A 16,194-nucleotide genomic window follows, 5' to 3' on the forward strand; every position below is an offset into this window, starting at 1 on the left:
ACCGCGGAGAGAGCTCAATATCACTCAGATCAGATACTTTGGACACATCCCCTGCAGCTTGTCCTGCAGGGATCCTCGCCTGATCTCCTTCACCTCTCTTTCCCCCTAATCCCCTGACCTCACCCCAGCACCCCACAGAAAGAAGGCTGGTGCAGTCAGCACGAGCCTCCCCAAGCTTGGCCCTTGGGCAATGGTTGTGAAACTCACTGCCCAAGAATCAGGGCTAAACGACATGTTCTGCAAAGGCTCCCCAGGCTCAAGCACTGATTGAACTCGGCGCAGACCCCAGGGCACTCACAGAGCTGGTCGTCTTCTGTCCAGAGGTGAAAGCTGATGTTGGGGTTGGGCAGAGGGGTGCCCTGCAGTCCTCCCAGGGGAGCATCACCTTGGGGAGACAAGTATGCTTGTAACGCACAGGAGCAGACAGTTTTCCCCCAAAGGTGTATGATCCCCCCTGGTGCTGTGCTCCTGAGAGAGACTCTGCCACCCTGGTCGCCTCCTGGGCTGACCTGAGGCTGTAATCACAGACCTCTGCTCTCACAAAGTGAGCCAGAATCATAGAATCACAGGATGGTTTGTGTTGAAGGGCCCTTCCCAGCTCCCCCAGTGCCCCCCCTGCCATGAGCAGGGACATCTGCACCAGCTCAGGTTGCTCAGAGCCCCGTCCAGCCTGGCCTGGGATGTCTCCAGGGATGGTTCAGCCACCACCTCTCTGGCCAACCTGGGCCAGGCTCTCACCACCCTCAGGGGCAACAAATTCTTCCTCAGCCTGAATCTCCCCTCCTAAGAAGGCACCTACACCATCAGTGAAAGCAAGAATGAAGATGGGGAAACAGGCAAGTGAAGGACCTGGCTTCGCTGCAGTGAGCAGAGGGATCGCTCAATAAATAAAACATTCTTCAAGCACTGGGCCTTCAGTGCACATGGCAGGACCTCCCTTGGCATTCCCAGCTGAGACACAGGGGAGCTCTGTGACCACACCATTGCTGGCTATTAACCCATTATGGCTCTGTGAGAAGCATTGAGACAACTGAATAGCTCAGTGCCACCAGAAGGAGATGGTCCCACTCCTTTCCTTGCACCACTGGCTGCTCCTTGCACTGGGACAGTCTCCAGCTCTTTCCAGGGAGGGGGTTGGGATGCAGAGACCTTCTCCCAGGAGTAGCCAGGAAGAGGAAAGCACAACCCCGATTTCCCTCTGGCCTACCCCAGATTTGTGTGACAAGCTGTGGTGGATCGTAGAATCATAGAATGTCCTGAGTTGGAAGGGACCCACAAGGATCATCAAGTCCAACTCCTGTCCCTGCATATGACAATCCACAGTTCACACCATGTGTCTGAGGACACTGATGGGGACATTAGTTATAGCCCGTGTAGCCCCGATGGCACCAGGCTGGAACACAGCACTGCCAGCGATGGAAGGAGATGGCAGCACCACTGTCCACCACGTCAGTACTGGGGGGGTTTCAGGGAGTGGTGACAGTGTTTCCACAGCCCAGGCCATGGCGAGATGTATCTTACACCAGCAGAGCCCTGGAGAGACTGTCCAACCTCCCCTGGTTGACATCTATAGCACTCTTTGCAAATGATGGAGACATGTGGAACAGGCTGCCCAGGGCAGTGGTGGAGTCACCATCCCTGGAGGGGTTGAACAGACACAGAGATGAGGTTCTCAGGGACATGGGTTAGTGCCAGAGTTGGGTTATGTTTGGACTCGATGATCTTAAGGGTCTCTTCCAACCAAAATGATTCTATGATTCTATGTCTCTGGGCCTTGGGGCAGCCGAATTAGCAGCAGAGATTGCCACGGTCCCTTGCCTCAGGTGACAAATCTGCCTCCCAGTGCCACATGCAGTTTGCCACCCTGGACATCAAGTCACTGCAAGGAGCTAGGCTGCAAGGACCTGATCCTAGTGGTGGATGCTGCTACAGGGGAGGCAGGCAGGAGGTGGGGATGGATGGACAGCTGAGAGAGGGCAATGGCAAGGACATCACCGCTCCCCTACCCCACCATGCATGGCTGGCCCAGAGCTCACCTGCTTGGCAGGAGCTGAGGATGGCACAGGAGATCTTCTCCAGCCTGGCTGCATGCTGGCCGCAGTCTGCGCTCGCCTCAGCTCCTGCGCACTCCACTGCCGACACCACTTGCTGGAACCAGTGCTCAAGGTCACTTTTGGGCATGTCCTGTTGTGAGGAGCAGATATTAACACCCGGCAGTGCGAAAAGAGGAGATGCTCCACGAGAGAAGGAGGGCAAATGAGTCCTGCAGTAATGTCTTTTTTGCAACAGAGGACACAAATGTCCTCCTCTCCCCAGGAAAGGCTGGAGGAGGAGAGATGCTGGCTGTGGTGTCTGCTTAAAGACTTTTACAGGCAGGTTTGCAGCGTGTGGGCACTGTGCTCTGGCTGCCATGAGCTCAAGGAGTCAGTAGCAGAGCTGGCAGCTCAAGTGACCCTCAGGAGATGGGGACAGCAGACATACACAGGTGTCCTTGGAGTGGAAATCACTGAGAGCCCCCGAAAAGTTGCCTTTCTGAAACAGACATTTGTCTTACTGTGGCCCCATGGCTCCTTGAGGAGTTTTTGGAGAAAACTGGTTGAAACATTTCCACTGCGATGTTTTTGCAATGACCAGTGGCTCACAGAGGAGCCCATATTTCAGCTGCAGAGCCCAGCTCTGCTGTGCCGAACTGAAGACTCAAACTGAAGATTCAAAACCTCTGGGTCCTGCTGTAGTAACTCTTAATATCTGAAGAATTCTTTAGTTTAACACCAGCTCTGCTTGTAGCCCAGGCTTGCAAGTATCACCAGGGCTACTGGGGATGGAGACCAGCAGTGAGGAGCTGGTGGGGGAGGTCTCTCCACCTGCTAAAAAACCTTCCCCTACTTCAAGATGCTCAGCAAGAGCAAGACCATTGCAAAACCCTACGTGGTGCTGCAGAAGCGGCACCACTTACCTGGAGGCTCCTCTTCAAGCCACTGATGTCACAGCCCTCGCCCAGGGCTGCCTGCATGGCGTGGACAATCACGTAGGACATGCACGCCCGGGGGCTCTGCGACACCCGAGCTGCCTCCGTGTCGGTGACCAGTGCATTGCAGATGGCTTCAGAGAGCAGCTCGGGATCAGCAAAGATGAAAATCCTGTGTGGGGTGGGAAGATGGGGAAAAAAAGGGAGATGAGATGACTGTTACTGACACCCATACAGAGAAAAAAAGGTTGCTGATATTCCCCCTCTCTGCTTCGACTCCCTGCCAAGGGAAGCTCCCTCCCTCCCAGGACCACAGAAATAAATTGGGACACATCAGAGGAATGTGCTCCCCCCAGTGCAAAACATATTTTAATGAGGCATTGGATGCCACCAAATTGCATCCCCCAAGACCACGTTGTTTCTATCCAAATTGTCCATTCCATCCCACATTCAATCAGAGCACAGGACAAAGACAGATTTCACTATAAGACTTAAAGGTTCTAAAAGAAATGAAAGTAACAACACATTCAAGAGGTACTACTCACTTTTCCTGATAAGGGTACAGGTCGCTTTTAAGACTTTGTTCAGAAATGACCATTCTTTGGTACAACATACCTAGCAAATGCAAGAAGATAAACACAGAAGATTCAGAGTGTGAGAAATAACAACACAACTCACAGGAGCAGCTCAGCATGGCTCCCGGTTGTGGAGGCTGACAGTGTGTCTGTGAACTCAGAGAACACCCATTGCTTAAGAAATGATGTCAAAGAGCCAAGAACTGGGCCTAGAGTTAAAAATAGTCAAGGACAAAGATAGGCCATGCTACCTAAAAAGAAAACCCCTTCTATTCAAGGATGATTTCCTGTATTTCCCTTCCTTTGTTTAGTGGATTATGAGCTCAGGAGCGGAGTCGGAAGCAGGAGGAAGAGCCTTACTCCCGGCCTCTGCTCCTGGGGCCACATCAGGGACAGTGGTTGGGCGGGTATAAAGAGCACAAGATGCTTCTGAATCGGGAGAGATGTACTTCACTCTCACCCAGCCATGGCCTTGGTTCATCGATCCAACCTAAGACCCTGAGACACCCAAGCACTTGGCCAGCCCCATGCAGAAATCCCTGCCATGGCTCAGTGCATTAGGCAAAGGTCAGCTCAGGTATGGAACACCCCAAAGTCCCCATGATCATCATCTTGAGGACCAAAGCCATTCACCAAGCCCTGCACGGGCAGAGTGGAGAAGCCTCACACCTGGTGCTGTCCTTTCCATCTTCAGCCTGGTGGCATAGTCCAAACCGATGGTGCAGAAAGGCTTGGGCAGGGTGAGCAGCTTCTTACAGAAATCGTACACTCTGCTGCAGAGCTCGTCGGAGATGCCAGGAGCCTGGGGCAAGAAAGGGGCAGGTCAGGAGATGCCACAGCCGGTGGTCCCTAAGGGTGTTCGCCACACCACAGACCCCAGGGTGAGAGCGCACAGAGCTACACCAAATTCAGTACGGATTTCAATGCAATATCTGAACCAGAACCAGGCCCTAGAATGGTTTGGAAACCTCCAGCAATACCCACTGTAGGGCTGTGGGCACATATTATTGCCAGGTTGTGGCTTCCTGCACCATCAGGCACCTCAGCACCTCCAGAAAAGGGGTTCAGCTGGAAGGGCCCATGCGTGTCACTGGTGCCAGTGTCTCAGCCAACAAACATCACACTGGGAAATGCATAGTACCTTCCACCCATGGTTGTCCCAGGTGTTTACTAGGCAGCTACTGGGATATTTTGGCACAGGAAGAGGTGCTGAGCAGCTTCAGGTCTGTGGCTTCCAATTTCCCTGGCTCTTGCCCCAGCGAAACCAGCGGTAGGTTACCTTTATCAAGGTGTACATCAGCGTGTGCAGCAAGGGGATGATGTAATGTCTGAAGTCACTTCGTTCCGCCTGTGGGACCAAAAGGCACAGTCAGCACCGGCAGCACCTGACGGGGTGCCGGGATGGGCAGCAGCAGAGACCAGAGCTGGGGGAGTCACTGTGGCCCCCGGGGTCATAGAATCACAGAATGGTTGTGGTTGAGGCTGAAGGGACCTCTGGAGACCCCCCAGTCCAACCCCTTCTTACGCAGGGTCACCAGAGCAGATCACACAGGTCGGGCCAGGCGGGTTTGAATGTCTCCAGAGAAGGAGACTCCACACCCGCTCTGGGCAGCCTGGTCCAGGCTCTGGCACCTCCCAGCAAAGAAGTTTCTCCTCATGTTCAGCTGGACCCTCCTGTGTTTCAGTCTGTGCCTGCTGCCCCTCACCCTGGCGTTGGGCACCACTGAACAGAGTCTGGTCCATCCTCTGACACCCACCCTGAATTATTGATCCCATTGATCAGATCCCTCTCAGCTTCTCTTCTCCAGCTCAACAGCCCCAGGTCTCCCAGCCTTTCCTTGTAAGAAAGGTGCTCCAGGCCCCTCAGCATCTTTGTGTCCCTCCGCTGGACTTCCTCCAGTAATTCCTTGTGCTTCTTAAACTGGGGTGCCCAGAACTGGACACAGCTCCAGATGGGGCCTCACCAGGGCAGAGCAGAGGGGGAGGAACAACCTCCCTCAACCTGCTGGCCACACTCTTCCTCCTCCACATCAGGTACCGTTGGCCTTCTTGGCCAAGGATGTGCTGGGTCCCAGCTGCTCCGTGGCTCAGACACACAGAGAGAGCACAGGAACTCGCCCTGGCCTGGGGGTGATGCTCCCCAGGTCAAGGTGGGGCTTGAGGTCCCTCCACAGGCCATCTGGGTGGGCAGGACATCGCTGGGCAGACAGGTCCTGCCTGGTGGGCGTCCCCTGCAAGCCAGGCCATGGGGAAGGGGTTGGGGGTGGACCACATTGCCGTGTCCACCACCACATCGCAGGGCTGGAGATGGCTGTGGAGCTGCTGCGGGAGCATGGTTTGCACACCGAGATCTGTGATGCGCATACGCAGTAGTTGTGGTGGGAGAGAGTGAAAAAAAGTTTCTAACAGCTCATTAACGAGCTCCTTTCTGTCACAAAAATTCATGCGAAAATAGAAAACCACTGGGAACCCTCTGAAAAGAGCGTGTTTTACATTGGGTGGGTGTGGGACCAGAGTGGACAGGGAGGAGAGATGCTCCTGCAGCTGGATGGGTGCTCAAGCCCACACAGCCCTGTCCCCTGCCTGCAGCCTGGCTCTGACAGCTCCAGCAACGGGAATGCCCCTGGATGGACCTGGGAAAGGTATTTCCATCCCAAAAATATTCCTAGCACCTTTCTTCAGGGCTGCTGTGCTGACAGATCTGAGTTAAATGGAACTGATGGCAGCAAAGCTTCACTAATGATCAATGAAATCAGTAACACTGAATTGCTCAGACCAGCTGATATTTGCCCAGAGCTCTGGAGGAACTCAAGCATGAAATTGCTGAATTGTTGTCTGTGGTTGGCACTGACTGCTCAGAGCTGCTGCTCTAGCAAAGGAATTTAGAAAAAAAAAAAAAAAAAAGAACTGACACTGATTTCTAGGAAGAGCTTCAGGGAGATGAAGGGAATTACAGACCGAGAGGCCTGACATCCCTCCTGGGCAAGGAAAGAGCAGCAGAGTGATAATAGGGAGGAACTGACACGGATTTTGCAGGGGGAAGCAGAGATCCAGCCCTCTGGGGAACCCCTGCATCCATAGCCAGGGGGGATGTGGGTGTTCCTGTCTGTCTGGATTTGCAAAAGCCACTCGATCAGATCCCTCCTGAGGCGCTGATGGAAGCTGAACTGCTATAACACAAGGCAGACAAAATAGCCTCTGAGCTGCTAAAAAGGCAGGAAAAAACATAAGGAATAACTGGTCAATGTTCACAGCATTGGGATTTGTGCAAAGTGATCTGAACTGGGCTGCTACAGCCCAAGGGTGTGATACAGGAGTGTTGATGGAGGGAGGTGACAAATTCTGCAGAGGGTGTTTGTCCCCACACCGAGGCTGAGCAGCAGCCAGCAGGAGGCATGGGAACTGAGCAATGCTGAGCAAGGCGGTTCCATCCTTCCAGCTCCAAAGGAAAAATGGCAAAGATGCAGAGAAAATGGTACAGGGAGATTTTTCCACAAAGGATGACAAGCAGCGGCTCTTCACCAGGGTGAGGAGGAGGAGGTGGAGGGGGACACAGGCTCTTCTTCCCCGCATTGGAATGAGAGGACGCTGGGTAAAATGAGACAGGCTCATCAGAAAGAAAAGGTGCTACTTCTACACATGACATCAAACCACAAACCAGGCCATGCCAGGATGCTGAGAGTGCTAGAGATTTACATAGGACCAGAAAATGACACGACACATCAATGAAACAAAAAATCCATCAGGTTTCTGTTAGATGTTCTCAGGACAGGATGTTTCTGCTCTGACACCCCTTGCAGCATAAATGAGTGACATGGAGGAGAGATTTACACTGTATCTGTGACTACAGCCGGCTGGGGTGGGATTTGGGGGATTTGAGCGTGACCAGAAGTGTTTCGCACTTTGCTGTTTGCGAGCTGCAAGGGCCAGCTGTATTTGGCTGCTGCGGCATCGAGGAGCCCGGAGAAGTTCCCTGCTCTGCTCATGTCCTGCTGTCACTCCTGGGCAAACCTTGGTCCCTGCAGCCACCAGCTGGGGATGAGCTGCAGCTCTGTCCTGGTGTCCCATGGAGTTTTCCAGACTTTGCTATGAGCCACAGGGCCCAGCCAGGGTAAAGGTCCCTAAAACATCCAGAGGGCTGGAGCAGCAGAGTCTCTGCTGGGACAACAGGCTGAGAGAGCTGGGGAGTTCAGCTGGAGAACAGAAGCTCCAGGGAGACCTTATTGCAGCCTTTCCGGACTCAAAAGGGGCTCATAGGAAAGATGGGGACAGACTTTTGAGCAGGGCCTGTTGCGATAGGACAAGGGGTGATGGTTTTAAACTAAAGGAGGGAGATTCAGGCTGGACACGAGGAAGAAATTGTTGCCCTGAGGGTGGTGAGAGCCTGGCCCAGGTTGGCCAGAGAGGTGGTGGATGAACCATCCCTGGAGACATCCCAGGCCAGGCTGGACGGGGCTCTGAGCAACCTGAGCTGGTGCAGATGTCCCTGCTCATGGCAGGGGGGGCACTGGGGGAGCTGGGGAGGGCCCTTCAACCCAAACCCTTCTGTGATTCTATGAAAACCAGCTCAGCCATCTAGAGCAATGCCCCAGGGGGAGGCAGAGCCCTGTGGGTGCAGCTGGGTCCCTCCCATCCCTCTGCTCCCCCCAGCCCCACAGCAGGACCCACACCACAGAGGGGCCCATCCCAGTGTTCAGGGGGTGTCTCCAGGGTAGCACTCACCCTTTCCAGCTCCTTCACCAGGATCCTGACCAGGACAGAGCTATTACTGGGATTCTGGTCGATTTTTTTATGAAGGGTCCATCGCAGCATCCCTGAGAAATTAAAGTCGAGAAAGAGGTCAGGTCACAGAGCAGTGATGGGTCAGGGACAGCATTTGACAGAAGAATCAGGAGACCTGGGAACTGTTGCTGCAAAAATCACTCAGTGGGATGCTACATTGACAACACTATCAGAGCTAAACCAGGTTTCTCTGTCCTCTGCAAGGGACAACTCACACTGCTGCCCTGATTCTGCATGCAGCATTTGTGTATTGTACCTCTAACACTGAGAAAACCTTGGAAAAAGGTCCCAGAGAACCTAGAAAAGGGGCTGGAGAAAAACATGACAGGACAACAGACACGAAGTTTGTTTCCTGCTCCCTCTCTTGCTCTCTTTATGACCGTCTGCTTTCACCACCTGCACCCAGGGATTCGGGACAAGCCGTCCCAGCACGCAGCACCCAATCCCTGGCTGCCCATTGCTCACAGGGCAAGGACCACAAAGCACCTCAGTCCTGCAGATGGGAAGGCTCATTCCAGACAAAATCAAATGTAATTAACTGTAAAATAATCTCTGCGCTTTCAAAATTAATTAAGTTTCCTAAGGATGTAGCAGTCCAGTTGCTGGGTCAGCTAGAGTTTTACTCTCCAAAACCGTAACACAGGGATTTCAAGTAACTCTTTAGCCAGGAGCTGAGCGGTGCATGGCAAAGCGATATCCCCGCAGGGAGAGACGGGAGAGACTCCAGCTCAGAGGTGTTAAGTGAGTTGGCTGGGGTTGCGCAGTGACTCAGTGTCAGAGCTGGGAACAGCAGCACAAACTCTGGCATTTGCTGTCCCATCCCGGCGCTGGCTGAGCGAAGAGTGTGAAAGATGGAACAGCCATGCAGAGGAGGGATGAAAGCTGCTGAGGTTGTGCACAGCAGACACCAGGAGCTTGCCAAAGACTGCCCACCTCCGGAGTGGGATAGAAAGGGCAGAGCAGCGCCAGGGAGGTGCGGCCACCCCGTGTCCCCCCACCCTGTCACCCACTGAGACGGGGGAGCGGTGGGGGTTTGGGGCCAAGCGATACCCCAGCAGGGCAGCGTGGGGGGCGGGAGGGGACAAGGGTCCGTCTCACCTCGGTCGCACTGGCAGGCAGGGTGGTGCCCGTCCAGCTCTCGCAGCAGCGTGCGGACACGGCGCAGGATGTCCGACTCCACCTCTGCGGGGACAAAGAGGACGTGAGCGGCCAGGCCAGCACCCCTGGGACGCTGGATGTGAGACACGGCGGCTCTCAGCATACGGTTTGAGTGTGTGTGAAAGACAGTCGTCCTTAACACACAGCGTAAGTGTGGAAGGCTGAGATGTTGCGAATTATTTGTCTCAAAGCCTGCTTACTAAAATAATATGCTTAAGGCCTGCTTGTTACAGAAAAATGCTTGCTCACGCTACTTGCTTAATTGGGCCCACTGCGAAGGCCTAAATACAGTGAATTAAAGTGCAAAATGCATGATCACTGTGAATTGCTAAAACTCAAAGAATGCTTGAAGCTTATGTAAGCTCAAGTGAAGCTCCAGCGATATCAGCCACCAATATCTGTGCCTAGGCCTGCAGTGTGCTCAGGCAATGCCTGCCACCAACTGCCATAAAATCACGAAGTCATGACTTGCAAGTGTCGCCATCCACCACCAGGACCAAAACCTGCCATCTGGGACTGGCAGACCTGAGACCCGAGCTCTGCCAGCACCTGTCGGGACCTGGACTCTGATACCGGCTCGACCTGAGACCTGCAAACTACCAGCGCTACCGAGGCCTGAAACCTGAGAGCTGCCCCACAGGAGACGACGTTTGGATCCCTGGCGGTGACTATCTCTTGCTTATCTCTTGCTTATCTCCTTGCATGCTTACTTAACTTTCCTTCTAATTTCTCCCCCTTTGTCTCTGTTGCTCTAGTTTTAGGTGTGAAAATGAAATAGATTTACTCTGTCTTTAGGCATAAAAATAAGATTGTTTAGCAGCATCTGACCTCGTTTGTGTCTTAATCTCACTCTTGGAATCATTTTTGAACCTTCCTGAGTCCAAAATTGGACCGGGACTCCACACTGGCACCCAGGGCCAAGCCCAGGGGTGCAGGCACTGGTTTGGGTGAGCAGGGGACTGCACCCTTGGGATGGCTCTCTCAGCAGGTTTCAAGCCTGGATGAGCCTCAATGGAAACAGGGCAGAGCTCTCCCCGGGGCCACTGGAGCTAAGGACAAATGCTGCCCCGTAGACTGGTGGCCCCTGGGGCCAAACTGGAGAGCAAAGTGCTCCTGCAGGGACGTGGTGGTAGACAAGCTCTGCAGAGGACTTGCTCATGTATGAGCTCTGCAGAGCCCCTCTCTTCTCTCCTTCAACAAAAAATATCACACATTAAATATAGAATCTGACAAAATTAAACCACAACTTGGCACCATGAAAGAGCAGAAACACCTCTGCATTTTGGCACCGCATGGATTCAGCCTCAACCTCACACCTGGCGCAAGGAGCGCTCTTGCAACAAGGTCTGCTGGACACCGGCAGCTCAAATCTCGCGGGAAACCCTGGCAGAGTCACCAGGCTGGCATGTCATCTCCTGCCACCACCATGACCCCTCGCAGCCACCCACCCGTGGTCCTGAGCACCTTCTGCTCCCCATGCAGGGACCCGAGGTCAGTGCTTCTGCCCAGTAACCACCACAGATGCCTCGTACACATCAAAACCAAACTGCATCCTGCTCTCAGCCAAAAATAAGTCAGACAACCTCAGACCCAGTTTGGGGTATGACTCGTACACAGGGCGAGGGCTCGTGATCACGAGCTCGCCTGCACGACAGCTGGCTGGCCACGTGCGCCGACACATCGCAGATGTAAAATAAAAGTCAGCCCCGAAGGCACGGGGAGTGTCAGCCAGGAACGCTGCAACGTTCCTTTTCTCCACCGTGGCCTGAGTTTCTCCTTACACTGGGTTACTCTTTACCTGTTGGCAAAACAATTCTTGCTCCTTTGTAATTAAAAAAGAAGCATTATAAAGTTGTGTATGATGTTCTTGTGTAGGAAGCTGTAGGCTGGAGTAGCCAGAACATGGCCTGATCCAGGGGAAGATCTCAAATGTTTGTGGTGTCCCATGGCCCCTTCCTGGGGCAGGTTCCTGCCTCCGTGGTGACTGGTGGGGTCTGGACATCGCCAGCAGTGGTAGAGCACATCTCATCTGCGTGGCAAGGAGCAATTTATGCAGGTCCTATGGGAGGTCCAGACACATACTGCCTGGTTGGAGTTGTCTCATCCATGTGAGATTGCCTTTTGGGATCGGTGTCATTACCACCACATTTCCTGCCCAGTTTTGCTCCTGCATTTTCTCATTCCCTCCACACTCTCTTCAGTCACAGGTCCATCTCCCCTAACACCAGGGCGACGGCAGGAGGACAGTGCTGGGCACTCATCTGTACCTGCGGGGAACAGGAGGCAGCCAAGGTGATGCTATTTCAGAGCTGCGCTCAAGGACCACAGTCTCCAAATATCCTTCCTTGGCTCTGGAAGGAGATAAAGCCACCTGGGCTTGGTCTGGTTGATGGAGTAGGTGAGGATTGGGGCGGGACGAGGAACAGTGACTGGGAGAGATGGGTTGAGAGCTATGGGAAGGGAAACAGGAAAAGACAGCGGGGACGTTACAGCTCAGCTGGAGGGTCAGACAAACAGGGACGTCTCCACTGAGTGCTCCTGTGGGCAGAGGACCATCGAGGCGTGATCATGTATAAGGGGCTGATACGAAAGATGGGGACAGAATTTTCAGCAGGGCCTGTTGTGATAGGATAGGGGTGATGGTTTTAAACTAAAGGAGGGAGATTCAGGCTGGACATGAGGAAGGAATTGTTGCCCCTGAGGGCGGTGAGAGCCTGGCCCAGGTTGGCCAGAGAGGTGGTGGCTGAACCATCCCTGGAGACATCCCAGGCCAGGCTGGACGGGGCTCTGAGCAACCTGAGCTGGTGCAGATGTCCCTGCTCATGGCAGGGGGGCACTGGGGGAGCTGGGAAGGGTCCTGCAACACAAACTGTTCTATGGTTCTATGATTCTATGCAGGCCATGGGCAACTTTGAGTTTCTGCCCCCTCGTCCCATGCAGACCCATGCACCATCTCAGGATGGGCTTGAAGCAAAAACTAGCGATAATTTTTTGCTCTTCTACTGCATCTTTTAGAGGGTGTGTGGACCCAGGGTCATCAGGCAGGGGCATGAATGTGGCACAGCTGAGTCGCCCCTGTTCACAGCAGAGAGCTGGAGCCCTTCACCCCCACAGCATCCTTGCTGCCTCCTTGTCACCAGCTCGCAGGGCAGGCAGCGTGGCCAGACAGGACAAGCCCCTCCTGCCCTCTCCAAGCCCAAGATGCAGTGCCATGGGTCCAACCAGATGGTGACCAGGGCATGGGGCAGCAGACACCAGCCTCACATAAAAGACACCTGGGAAATGCAAAACTTAAAGTGTTGAGGACGGCCTGTTCCTGAGTGCACTCCAATAGCCAAAACAGTTCTCCTATTTACTGACGCCAGGGAAGTGCCTCGTACGGAGGATTCATTCAATTCAGGCTTCTTCCGCAGAGGAGCACTTACTGCTGGGGCTGCAATCAAAACTGTGTTAGAAAACAACCACACACTTGGGTTCACAATTATTCACGTGTACACACATGTGCAGGGCAAGTCCCATCGCTGCCAGCACGGTTCACGCCATCATACCCACACGGGGAGAAACTACTGTGCAAAAATGTCATTTCAAACAGGATTTTTTTCGCATTTTGGAACTGTTGTTTGGGGAAATGTCTCGGAAATTTGTATTTTCTCTCCCTTTATTTTTTTTTTTTCTCTCCAGTGATTTTGTAAAGCTTCTCAATTTCACTATCATGTATACTGGTTTTACAGTAGGGAATTACGCAATAATGGACTATTCGAAATTTCCTATTCTTTTCATTTGTGTATGTTTTTAATTACCAGGGTAAGTTTTCCCTGAGCACTGATAAAAATACTGTCCTCTTTCTAAATCAAAGCGAATACAGTCATGATACACTGAGGTTTCTTCATGGGGAGCAGAGTGCTGAAGCATACGTTCTAACACAAACAAGAGGCACTTTGATCTAAAAACAGTCTCAGCCTACCAAGGACAAACCGCAGTGGCTTAGAAATGAAATAAAACATTTCAACGTTCATATCCTGACCTCAGGGTGCCAGGAGGCCAACACCACCTCATGAAACAGCGTGAAAGTAAAACACAGATGGGGAAAAAAAGGACATACAAAAATACAATAAAACATAAAACTGCTTTAGAATTCAAATGTGAATCAGGAGACATTATTGTGGCCTTTCAGTGTTTAAAATTAAAAGGGGCCGATAAGAAAGCTGGGGACAGACTTTGGAGCAGGGCCTGTTGTGACAGGACAAGGGGTGATGGTTTAAACTAAAGGAGGGAGATTCAGGCTGGACACGAGGAAGGAATTGTTGGCCCTGAGGGTGGTGAGAGCCTGGCCCAGGTTGGCCAGAGAGGTGGTGGCTGAACCATCCCTGGAGACATCCCAGGCCAGGCTGGACGGGGCTCTGAGCAACCTGAGCTGGTGCAGATGTCCCTGCTCATGGCAGGGGGGGCACTGGGGGAGCTGGGGAGGGCCCTCCAACCCAAACTGTTCTGTGATTCTACGATTCCATGGTTGCCAGACCTGGTGCTTTCACAGTGCTCCTCTACAGCAAATCTTTTGGCCTCCCCTCAGTTGCTTTGTGCCTCATTTCCCACCTCTCCGGCAAAGTCTGCCCACACCTTGCAAAGAGTAAGGTCTGCCCAGCAGCAGTGAATACTCCTTAGATATCTAACTAAATTATCAGAGGGTAATCAAGGCACAAGAAGGTGGATTAATTAGGCTGGGAACCCTCATGCCAGCACTCCAAGGGCTCAGCATCACCCACCTGTGCTCTCCATGGCTGGGCTGAGGCTGCAGCGCAGGGTGGGTACGGGGGACAGGGACGGGGTCTGCAGTGATGGGCTGAGTGCGCAGCTGCTCCTCACGCCCCACGGACATGGCCTCGGGTCCAGGGTCTTGCCTGCAAAAAAGTAGAGCACGCTCAGCTCAGGCTGACGGTGGAGATCAGGATCAGCCTGAACCCCAGAGGGGACACAAAGCCACCAGGACACTGCGGGACCCCAGCGTGAAGGATGTCTAACAGGGAACCAGAGCCCTAAGGGTGAGCACAGTGTATCTCAGGGGCTGTGTTTTGCTGGAGGGAGCTTCAGCCCAAAGCTGAACTCGTCTGAGCGCTCAGCTCCCACAGCCTCGTGCAGCAATGAGGTCCTCAGGGATGAGCATCAGCATCACCAAGCAGGGCAGAATTGGCAACATCATCCTCCCCAAGATTTAAAAAGAAATCTTCAGGTTAAATCGAACTGAGTCTGAAATGCAAAGTTCAACCAGTAAATGGAAAGGAAAAAAAAAGAGCTTAAATTTCCATGAGGTTTCTCTGCTTATGCTGATCCACTGCCATCCTGATCCAGCATCCCAGAGAAACAAACCCTGAGGAAAACTCAGGAGCTGGTTACACTGCAGAGAGAAGCCAGCCTGGAGCCAGACAGCTTCCCTTGCCCTCGAGCATTGTTCTCTCCAAAGAAAGAGGAAAAAAAAATAATCCCAATAGCTGAGGAGGAAGGAAGGGAGATTTGCCTGTGACACGACCACAGGCAGGCTGAGGAGCCGGCACAAGGCAGCCACGGGGGAGAAGAGGAGATGCCGGCATCTTCTATATGAAATACCACCGCTGAGATGCTCACCTGTAGCCATCTACCCCACAGCTTGGTCCCTCACAGCCCACAGCTCCAGTTCCTCATGGTCCGGCCCCCTGGTCCCCACGGAAAGGTAGTATCTCCGTGTTCCCATCTCCCCATCCATGGGCACAGCAGCACTGCCGGACTGTGCTGCCCGTATTTACAGCCTGAGCGAGCTGTGACACCGCTTTCGGCTTCTCTAGATGGAGGCTTTTCCAGCCTGCAGGTTTTGTCCTCTCTTCTTGCCTTTAGCCATGGAAAAAAACCCCAGCCCACAGCTCTGAATTCTGTGATTTCTCTGAAACACCCACATTTGTGGCTGATAAGAGGGAGCCCACATCCAGCGGTCCCCAAACCAGGAAAGGCAGCCATAACAACGCGGCCCATCAGTCCTCCGCATCCCTCCCAGCAGAGTCAGACCATCAGCCCACGCTTGTGCTCATGTCTTTGCTCTATTTAGGATTCACTCTATTTAATTTGTAGATTTAGGACCTAACTCTACTCACCTAAGTTCTAAATCTGTAAATATCCATCACCAGCTTTGCAGCTGCACGGGAAGATGGACGGCCATGCATGGGAACACCCCTGCCATGCACCACTCCAGCCCCACGAGCATCCTGCTCTCAGCAACTTTCAGAAGCTCATTAAAGGTTTCCTGCAGCATGCAAAGTTTTCAAAACCCACCCCAGACACGTATGGCCTTTATTTCTGGTCCCGGGGCTGGATAACAAGGTCTGGCACCCAGCCACCATGGCCAATTTCCACCGTCTGCTGAGCGTCAGCTCTGCTGAAGTGGAGAGGACAAGAGAGGGGAAGACACGGGTCCTTCTGCAAGCCAGGGGCTTAACACAACAAACCCCTGCCTCTGCTTGCACAGCAGGCAGGTAGCTTGGCCCAGGGCTGGGAGCGGGGAGGAGATGCCCACCCTCCTCTGGATCCCTGCTGCCAACCTCAGAATCACATCTCTGCGGCACGTGCACGTGCCCTTTCCTCCAAGGTGACCACCCTGGGGTGCACCAGGGGTTCATAGCAGGGCAGAAACTGTCTGCTAAGGTCAGCAAACCATTTCCTGCTCCACACCGCACGCTGATGGCACCG

The 16,194-nt window shown here is 53.3% G+C and overlaps 1 protein-coding gene across 4 annotated transcripts in view; it reads right to left on the minus strand.

Annotated features, from left to right (window-relative positions):
* PIK3R6 (phosphoinositide-3-kinase regulatory subunit 6) overlaps positions 1–16,194 on the minus strand; it is a 41,055-nt gene that overhangs the window by 12,828 nt on the left and 12,033 nt on the right. For all 4 annotated transcript variants that reach the window (XM_065648004.1, XM_065648005.1, XM_065648003.1 and 1 more), the window contains 9 exons: positions 14,247–14,381; positions 9,424–9,507; positions 8,266–8,357; positions 4,823–4,891; positions 4,213–4,345; positions 3,514–3,583; positions 2,957–3,140; positions 2,037–2,184; positions 299–385 (listed from right to left, as the gene is read on the minus strand). In XM_065648004.1, the coding sequence (XP_065504076.1) occupies positions 299–385; positions 2,037–2,184; positions 2,957–3,140; positions 3,514–3,583; positions 4,213–4,345; positions 4,823–4,891; positions 8,266–8,357; positions 9,424–9,507; positions 14,247–14,259 (880 nt within the window). In that variant the 5' untranslated portion in view covers positions 14,260–14,381. The remainder of the gene's footprint in view (positions 1–298; positions 386–2,036; positions 2,185–2,956; positions 3,141–3,513; positions 3,584–4,212; positions 4,346–4,822; positions 4,892–8,265; positions 8,358–9,423; positions 9,508–14,246; positions 14,382–16,194) is intronic.

The sequence above is a fragment of the Caloenas nicobarica genome, chromosome 18 (assembly GCF_036013445.1).
Source record: "Caloenas nicobarica isolate bCalNic1 chromosome 18, bCalNic1.hap1, whole genome shotgun sequence".
In the NCBI taxonomy this organism is placed as follows: Eukaryota; Metazoa; Chordata; class Aves; order Columbiformes; family Columbidae; genus Caloenas; species Caloenas nicobarica.